This window comes from Protopterus annectens, chromosome 2.part1, assembly GCF_019279795.1.
Source record: "Protopterus annectens isolate FY-2018-M chromosome 2.part1, PAN1.0, whole genome shotgun sequence".
Classification (NCBI taxonomy): Eukaryota; Metazoa; Chordata; order Ceratodontiformes; family Protopteridae; genus Protopterus; species Protopterus annectens.
Window position 1 is genome coordinate 96043329 of NC_056729.1, and position 10006 is coordinate 96053334.

General features: G+C 37.2%; 1 protein-coding gene across 2 annotated transcripts in view; it reads right to left on the reverse strand.

The window, feature by feature from the left end:
* Window positions 1–9669, reverse strand: part of TMEM154 (transmembrane protein 154) — a 479239-nt gene extending 469570 nt beyond the window's left edge. For both annotated transcript variants that reach the window (XM_044062046.1, XM_044062045.1), the window contains exon 1: window positions 9505–9669. In XM_044062046.1, the coding sequence (XP_043917981.1) occupies window positions 9505–9646 (142 nt within the window). In that variant the 5' untranslated portion in view covers window positions 9647–9669. The remainder of the gene's footprint in view (window positions 1–9504) is intronic.
* Window positions 9670–10006: the final 337 nt, after the last annotated feature.

The window sequence follows — 10006 nt, forward strand, 5'->3', positions numbered from 1 at the left end:
GGATTCCCAAAAATTCATAAAAACAAAATCAAGCCTCCATTTAGACCACTGGTAGCAGCCATTTGTATAAGACTGAAGTTATTTCAGTCTATTTAGATCAGATACTTAACTCTATAGTACAAAAATCTGAGTTTTATCTAAGAGACTTTGCATCTTCTAGAGCTACTGCATAACTGTGAGTTTTTTTGACAACCAGGGATTTTTAATAACATTAGATGTTATATCCTTATATAAGTGCATTCAACAAACAATAGGTATAGAATTTGTTAGAAAATACTTGTCAAGATTTACTGAGCATAATAGCTTTTTAAATGCATTTTGGACTTTATTGGAAATAACTTTATAAAAAAAAATTTTGACTTTCCAAAACAGGTATTTTCAGCAAACAAAAGCAGTGGCTATGGGTGCCATAGTGGCACCCGATTTTGCTTAGTCAAGGCTTGGTGGGAGGAGGATAGATATGTAAAAACCCAGACACACACATTTTCATAAAATAATGTTTTATAGACATTACACTGATCACTTGTTTTTTTATTTGAGAGGTACATTTGATGAATATGATCAGTTTTTTCAGATTTCAGTACCTCAACAGATTTTCTTAACTTCATACTAAATAACAATGGACAATTGGATGGGAAACAGGAAATGCAACCCCAGTTTGGTACCTATGTCTCTAATGGACACAGGTAACCTGTAAATGGTTCATCTCCCAAACCCTGCTTACACTTTATCAAGGGTATCAGAACTTGTCAGAGATTTGGGATGCATGGCTCATCTTAAAAAGGCCCTTGTGGTCATTAGCCTAGTAAACACCTATGAACAATAAAGGGTCATTGGTGAATTTTTTGGATATAACAATGTAGTTGGATAAGGAATAGAGATGTTTCACAAGCAATGTTTATAGGAAAGAAACTTTTGTCAGCAGTTACTTACATAGACAAAGTCAACATCCAATGTTTATGAAACATAATGTTGTGAGAGGTCAATTTATTAGATTAAGCAGGATGACAAGTGATAAGGACATTTTCCTAAGAGATGCTACTATGTTAAAGAGTTTGTTTTATTAGACAGAGGATATAAACATGACTTTTTGGATAAAATATTAGTGGAAATAACTTCTAAAAGAGATTTATGGTGGACCCCTGCCATAAATAAACTGTACAACAGAAGGAGGAAGCTACTACATGATATAGCAAAATTCCTAATAGGGAAGGCATCTCTGATCAGTACTAGCAAAAAATTACGATCCCTCATAAAATCCTCCAAGGCCAGCTTCAAGAGAAAAATTGCACAGGACACCAAAGACAATCATAAGGCTTTTTTCAGTTATGTTAGAAACCTGGGATGCAACTCCCAGACTTGTTCTGAGTTGATTCTAAATGACAAAAAATACACTGAACCCACAGACATCACCAATATCCTGGCAGACAGGTTCAGTGCAAACTTCTCCACCCCTCCCCAAAGAGCAAGTATCTATCCCGGCAGAGGGCTGCCTCCCAAACATCTCAGATGCTCAGGTGAAGGCTGCCCTCTCCAAAGCAAAAACACTGCTTCCATGGGACCAGATGGTGTCCCAGGTTGCGCCCTACATGAACTCCAAGAGGAACTAATCCCTCAAATAAAACAGCTATACAATCTCAGCCTCACTACAGGATATGTGCCCACAGAATGGCATACAGCAACAGTGGTCCCACTCCACAAAGGTGGAGCCTCTACGGACCCTGGAAACTATCGCCCATAAGCCTGACTAGCTTAGTCTGCAAGGCTATGGAGAGGATCATCATGGAGCTCATAAACAAAGACATTGGGGACCTACAGACACTAGATCCTACCCAGTTCGGCTTTGTCAAGGGCAGATCCTGCCTTTTGAACCTGGTTGACTTCTTTGAAACAGTCACCAAAGCCATAGATGAAGAGAAGGTAGTCCACACAGCCTATCTGGACCTTGCAAAGGCATTTGACACAATACCCCACTCAGGCATCATAGATAAGCTATCCAGCTTAAATATAAACCCCTATGTCACAAGATGGGTCGCAAACTGGCTCAAAGACAGAACCCACAGAGTTAGAGTTGCTGGAGCCATGTCAGACTCGAAACCGGTCACAAGTGGCATCCCACAGGGTTCTGTCCTGGGACCACTCTTGTTCGGTATATACTTTTCCGAGGTACAGGCAAACGTGGGAGGACTATGGCTCACCAAGTTTGCAGACGACTGCAAACTGGGTGCCATAATCAACTCTCCAGCTGACACAAACATCCTTCAAAAGGTCTCACAGAGACAGATAACTGGTGCCAGCACCATGGTTTAAAGCTAAATGCCAAAAAATGTATAGTCATACCCTTTGGCAAAAACAATGTGCCCACAAATTACCACATAGGCGGAAACCCATTAAGTACAGAGAAAGTTATTAGGGACCTGGGGACCCAAGTTGATAGCAATCTCTCCTTTGAAAACCACATTGCCAAAGTGGTTAGAAAGACCTTCTACATAGCCCACCTCATCATGAAGGGTTTCACATCTAGATCAAGAGAGGTAATCATGCCCCTTTATTCATCCCTCATCAAGCCCATCATAGAATACAATGCCCCTTTTGGGATGTACCTTACCCGACACCTGCAGCAATTAGAAAGACCCCAAAAGTATCTCACCAAGAGGATCAAGGGTCTCAAACAGATGCCATATGCTGCTCGGTTAAAAAAACTCCAGCTCTACTCAGTTGCATACCGCCTACTTCGAGGCAATCTATGCCTGACATACAAAGCTTTGTCAAATCCAGAATTAATGGACATGCTCCACCTCAGTAAATCTAAATCCCTTAGAGCCACACACTCGAGGGACTTGAACCTCGGCACAGAAATAAATAGAACTTGCTAGAGGGACAGGTTCATAACCCAGAGGCTCCCTTCGCTCTGGAATAGAATTCCAGTTCATGTGAGGCAGAGCACCTCACTGAATCTCTTCAAGAAGAATCTCGATAAGTGGATGGGGGATCGTAGGTTTGTCCCAGGGATTACTCCCGTGTCACTATTAGACAGAGGCACAGTAAACTAAACCTTAAAAAGGGCACAGTATACTCAAATCAAGGGTGGCGTAAGCCATACAGTATTGGGCTAGGCTTATAATTGCCCCAGGGCAGATAGCCTAGTATGAACCTATGAACCTATGAACCATAATGGCATCTGACGCAATGACATTTCACTAAAACTACCAACCAGTGGACATGGCAGAATTCCTTTTCCTGTCATAACTGCAGTTTTTCGTGTTGGTAAAATGAAAATTTGTCAAAACATCCAACCTTTACACTTTTCAAATATTTCAACATTCAGTAAAGTGTATGACCATATGATCGGGTTTTCAAAAACTTGAAGGTTTTGAATGGAGATCGTGGTACAGTGCAGAAAGGGAAATTTACCCTTTTCCTCACTGTAGTGCGATCTCAGAGTTGGTATATTTAATTTGCAGTGGGTGGGGGGAACAGAGTGGGGGGACCCCCTGCAAAATCGTAAAAAATGTTAGATTTTAGTGGGGGGTTTTTTGGATGTTTGAATTTACAGAAACTTGATTATATGGTCTCAACCATATGAATTTCGAGTTTCTGAAAACTCGATTATCTGATATGGATCCATATATATATATATATATATATATATATATATATATATATATATATATATATGAGATTGTCTCAGTTGCTTCATTACTTAGTGAATGCTAAAAGACTGATATTTTTAGGCTGAATCTAAATAGACTGAATAAGATGTGCCTCCCACACCTCCTGCTAATAACATACCAACTCCAAGTTCCCACAACTGTGGTGAAAAGACAGATTACCTGACCCAGCTGTAATACAGTCTTGAATAGAAAGCACCTGGCAGGCTAAAAAAGCAGTCTGTAAGACCAGTCATGCAGTTTGCTGATTAGAGTTTAATCAAAACAAAAACTGAATGTTCCTATATATCCATTCCTTGTTTTATTAAAATCTGTCCATGTCAAACAGCAAGTCTGTAGAAGAGTGGAGGTAGGTAAGTTCTACTTAACTCTGTTATTGTGCAGTGCAGAATTTTTCATCAATTATTAGCCATACATATATGTCATGTATATATATATTATATTACATTTGTGGACTTGATAGTGCTGCACATTTTCTTTTAGTGTTTTTGCATATGTTTTTGCATATTGGTACGGTCCGAGCACACCACGAGCTAACGTGCACCAGAAGGTTGTTGGGAATTGTATCGGTACTGTGTGCTGTGGCGTTTTTACATCTCCATTGTGAGTGGATTTATTTACCAGTTTCATGATGTCTTTTGAAGGTAATTTACGTACATTTATTGGGAATCTTTCAGCAGATAAAGAAGATGGAATGTGGCTTATTGGCAAACAGAAACAGTGCTTACTGGGGTGAGTCGCACATCAGAGATGCAAAGCACTTTTAAAGAACTGGGTTTATCTACAGAAAAGTTTTGTTCAACTGTATGGCATATTAAACTGTTGCGAGCCTACTTGGAAGCTGAAATCGTGCCCCGGGGGTTACGAGTGTATGTAGAACCCGGTATGGGTAAGGAAAATCAGATTTTCATGACTAAATGGTGCTCAATACAAAATACAGCATCCAAACTTTTTATTGAACTGCTGATTTCATATTATGAAGAGACACTTAGTGACATTAAAAACAAACTTGATTTTTGTCTAGGGGCAGTACAATGTTATGAACAGCAGGATGAATATAAGAGACTATATGACAAATACATCAAAGATATGACTGTTTTTGATTCAGAGTTAAAAGTAAGAAAGACTAAAAAGTTCAATAGAGACTTGAATGACTTTAAGCCTGATAAAGCCTATACTGCGGCATTTAATTTAAAAGCCTCCATAGTTTGTGGCTTACTTCCACCCCTTTAGTATGGGTTTCCAGGGCCGCTCTTCTTTCCAGCCTCTGCAGGCAGCTTACTGTAACCCTCCTTACCTGGTCTGGTGAGGACATCAGTGTGTGTCGAATTATGGAGTCACCAATAACTAGTGTGTCTGGCATTGTGTTTGGCCTATACTTGGAAACAAACGAAAATGGCTGTTAGATTTACTGAGACTGTTAATAAATCAGGCAGAAACAAATGTAAATGCAGTAAATCTATTTTGAAGTCTATTCATAATTTGGGCTACAGTACAGAATCTAGTGCTTCGGAGATGTCGTCAAATGCATTAAGTACCGATACTGATAATGACATGGGGGATGTAGTGGATATCACCTAAATATAAGAAACCAAAGTCCAGAATCAGTCCTTTAGAAGGGGTGGTAAGAAGCACCACAGACGAAGGGGAAACACAGATGGAGAGAACCTTCAGGAATTTGATGACGGAATAGAACAAGAAGAAGATGGATTTATAATTAATTTAACTGACTATAATTTAACAAATGAAGAAAGGGCTGTTCTGAATAAAGGCTTAAACTATGTACCGTCATATCTTTTGTCCCAATATGATGTTTGCATGGACATAAAAAACTTTTGTAGAACATTAAACTTGAAATATTTTTTTCATAACAGAAGTGAAATCTTTAATGTAGTACCTTATTTTAGGGTTAAAAAAAAGTTCTTTTATACCTGCTACCATGCAAGAGTTAAACTTTTTGAAGATAGTGTGTTACGTGAATTTCATATTAATCAAAGTGATATTTTCAAACATCATGGTGACAATTTAACTAAAAAAGAAAGATTGGCATTGAGACATTTGAAAGAAAATAAAGACAGTGATACTTAAGGCTGACAAGGGTGGGGCTGTAGTTCTTTGGAAAACATCTGAATATGTTAGTGAAGTTAAAAAGCAGTTAAATGATGGTAGATTTTACTATAAGCTGCCTTTAGATCCGACTGTTGACTTCAAACATAAAATAGATGAAATGTTGATGGAATATAACAAAAGGGGTTATATTTCTGAAGCGTTAGTTAAAGAGTTAATGGTAGAGAACCCAAAGCCACAAATGTTCTATGTTTTACCAAAGATACACAAAAATGTGTTTCATCCACCCGGGAGACCCATAGTATCAGGAATTGGTTCCTTGACAGAACCCATCTCTAGGTACTTGGAAAACCAATTTAAGCTATTATTACAGTTAGTTAGATCAAGACTGAAAGATAACAATGGAACTTGTGAATGATTTACAGATAACACATAGTTCATATATTTGTACTTTAGATGTGCAATCATTATATACTAGTATCCCACACCATGGAGGAATTGAGGCCATTAAGTACTGGTTATCAGAATATGGCCATTATTCTAAGGAACATGATGAACTTTTGATAGATTTAATGAAACTGGTGTTGAATAACAATGTATTTTATTTTGGCAATGATTGCTATCTACAAGTGAAGGGGACAGCAATGGGTACCACATTTGCCCCGGTGTATGCTGACCTTTACATGGGATATATAGAATGTAGTCTGATCTATGATGTTGGCAATCTATTTAAGGGTGATTTGGTGATGTGGAGATGCTACCTGGATGATTTCTGGGCAGTTTAGTCCAGCTCTCTAACAGTGTGGAAATTATTTGTGGAACATCTTAATTTTAATGTGTTTGACATTAATTTTGTGGACAGAATAGAAACTATAGCCATTGATTTTCTAGATGTTCATATTACAAAAACTGGTGACGGGACCCTTAACACAGGATTATATAGGAAACCGTTCACTAGAAATTCTATTCTACAAGCAGACAGTTGTCATCCGAGACACACAATACAAAATATACCTAAATCTCAGTTTAAGAGATTACGGCATATTTGTAACAGAGAAGATAATTATCACAGTGAGGTAGATAAAATGGGAAAAAGATTTGTTCAACATGGTTACAATAGACAACATATTAGGAAAGAAAGACAAGTGGCACTTTCATTAAAAATGGGATTTTTACAGCATGATTTACAGAGTGTAGAATGTATGGTTGAACAATCTAAACCCAGGTTAGTGACTACATACGGTGCTAATACTTATAGAGTACGCAATGTTATAGAGAGGTATTGACATATTCTAAAAACAGATGAGTTTTTTGATGATTGTCTCAGTAAACATAGTCTTTATGGATATAAACGTGGAAAAACATTGGTGAATTTTTATCGTGGTTCAAAAAGATGGATGTTAATAAAAATGAGGCCAGTACTTTTAGAGGGAGCAATCCTTGCACATATTGTAAAGTCATTCTAAAAATCTAAGTCATTTACATCCAGTAATATCTCAAAGGTTTTTGAAATTAGAAATATGATTACATGTTGAAGTGAATAGATAATCTATATGGCAATATGCCGGTGTGGGGCCTTCTATGTGGGACAGATCTCAGGCCATTTAAAAGCAGGATGGCAGTACATTTAAGTGACATTAAATGCAAGCATACTAGGAGTGCTCTTTTTAAACACAAAATAGAACACACATCTGCTAACTTTGTTTTTGTAGGCATTGACTCATTATGGAGGACAAATTCTCCAGAAGTTGATAAACATGCTATTTTAGATAAAAAGGAAAGACTCTGGATCATAAACTTGGGTGCACTTTATAAATCTGGTTTGAATTAATATCTTTAGAAAGTGATGATTTTGATAAAAGTGTCTTTCAAAAAAGTTTTTATAAATTCTCTATTAGTGAATTTCATTAGGTTGTAGGTTGTATATGTGTTAGAGAATATATGTATTTCATGACAAAAAATGATGGGGATTGTACATGTTATATCTTTAAAATGTGAGTATATAAATGTATGGGTTACAAGGGACAGCAGTATTCCACTGAAGACACTAGGGGGCGAAACCGGTTTGGAGTTTCTTGCTTGCTGTGACTGTTTGTCGGCCAAGGGCACTTGCCTTAAATAAATAAATAAATAAATACTGCTGTAAGATTGTAAAATGACACTCTTTTTGTTATCTTTTTATTTTATATTACATTTGTGGACTTGGTAGTGTTGGACATTTTTTTTTGGTGTATTTGCATATTGGTACAGTCCGAGCACACCAGGAGCTAATGTGCACCAGAAGATTGTTGGAAATTTTATATACATATATATATATATATATAGATCTATATGTATATATGCACACACACATAGGTTTTTAGATATATATCTATATCAATCTATGCATATACTTGTGTGTGTGTGTGTGTGTGTGTGTGTGTGTGTGTGTGTGTGTGTGTGTGTGTGTGTGTGTGTGTGTGTGTGTGTGTATATGTGTATGCAGGCGGGGGCATTGCTGAAATGGATTCCAAGAAATTTAGCTTGACAATGAAACCTGAGAAGTGAAATTCTTTTGCTCTGATGGTGAATGCTTTCATATCCATTTCTCAAACACACAACAAATGGCAGTTATGATGGGAAATCAGTCATTTCTATTGGTTGGTAGTTTTACTGAACTGTCATTGGGTAGCTGCCAAACTACTTTCTATGAGAAATGCTTGGTTTTTATGGGTACCCTGATTGCACTGTTTGTACAGGATGCACATTTTTGAATAGAAATGGCTTTCTACTGTAAAATGGTTTGTATTACATGGAGCTCCCAATTAAAGCAGAGTTTCATAAGCCTGAGTACCAGTGTGCTTCTTGAATTTAACTGGCTGAGTTTTTGTGTCTTAATGAGTAGACATTTTTAAGCATTCAGTGTCTTTTTATATTTGTTGTGTAGGTTTTGTTACAGTGAAGACAAAATGACTAAATCTCATATAAGGTTGCTGGACTTTTATTTTAGACTGCTGTTTAATCTTCCTTTCAATTTTGCATTCATACCATAGACACTGCTGTTTTTTTTAAGTAAAAAAAATCTTTTTGCCAGCTTGAATTCACTGGTACCCATTTGTCACCGGATGGCTGTTCACTTCAGAAGAAAAAGATGAAGAGAAAAGGACACATAAGTATTTGTCATTGTTTTCTCAGAATTCTATGTAACAGAAAACATTGAACATTTTAGCACAAGGATGGGGTTTGTGGGTTGTGGGGGGAGGGGGGCACTGCCTTAAGGATGGCTGTAAAAGTATCTAAGAATTAAAAGAATCAAGACAGTTAAAGATGAATAAAGTATAAGACAATTGCATCTGCATTTGTGTGATCAACATGTCAAGACAGGGCTGGAGAAATATTTCATACTATCATTAGCAACCTTTAGTGGACAGCTGTTTTAGACATAGCAGCATTAAACAAAGCGTCATCCCACACCTTTTCACTTCCTTAGCACTGTATTTTTTTTTTGTCAAAAATTTTTAAGCATTCTCCTATGTTAGTCTGCTTTGAGAGATAAATAACAGTAACATACAGGAAATGTGAAGTTGGAAACATATAACATCTCTCCTGCTGAAATCAACTCCTTTCCCAGTTATGCAAGCTCATAGTATCAAGGAGCTGTCAGCCTACTGTGGAGAAGTTCTTATCCCTAAGGCACATGCCATTACCACTCCCTTCTGTGAATTTCTATGAATACCACAGTAACTATTTACTTCTACTTAAAAAAATATTGTTCATTTGCACTTACCCAAAACAGGAAACACAGCAATCAGGGTCAAGAAAAAGTACAGGCTCCAGTCACTCTGCCTCCACATGTTACTTCTCTTAAAATATGCATAATGCCATTGTTTTGCCTTGCTCTCCTTCTTGTCTCTGAGGAACTTTAACATTTCCGGTTTCCTGCTAGTATCTCAGTTAATTTATTTTCTCTCAAACACATGAACTTAGCATTTGACGTTAGGAAGTGATGTAACTTGGCATGGGCTTGTTGCTCAAACTGAAACATAGGCAGATCAGATGATGGTATAGCTTGCAAAATTAGTTCATCCACTGCATACAAACGCAGCCCTATACAGTCATACCATATACACCCATTTTAACAGCAGCTGAGCCATCACACTTTAAAATTCCTCAACACTTGTCTGACTTTCAAACAATGTTTGATTTGTTCTTTGTCTGCTTAAATGGATTTAATTTGAATGTCATAAGCTTTATATAACAAAAACTTTAGCTTTTAGAATTTTAAGATT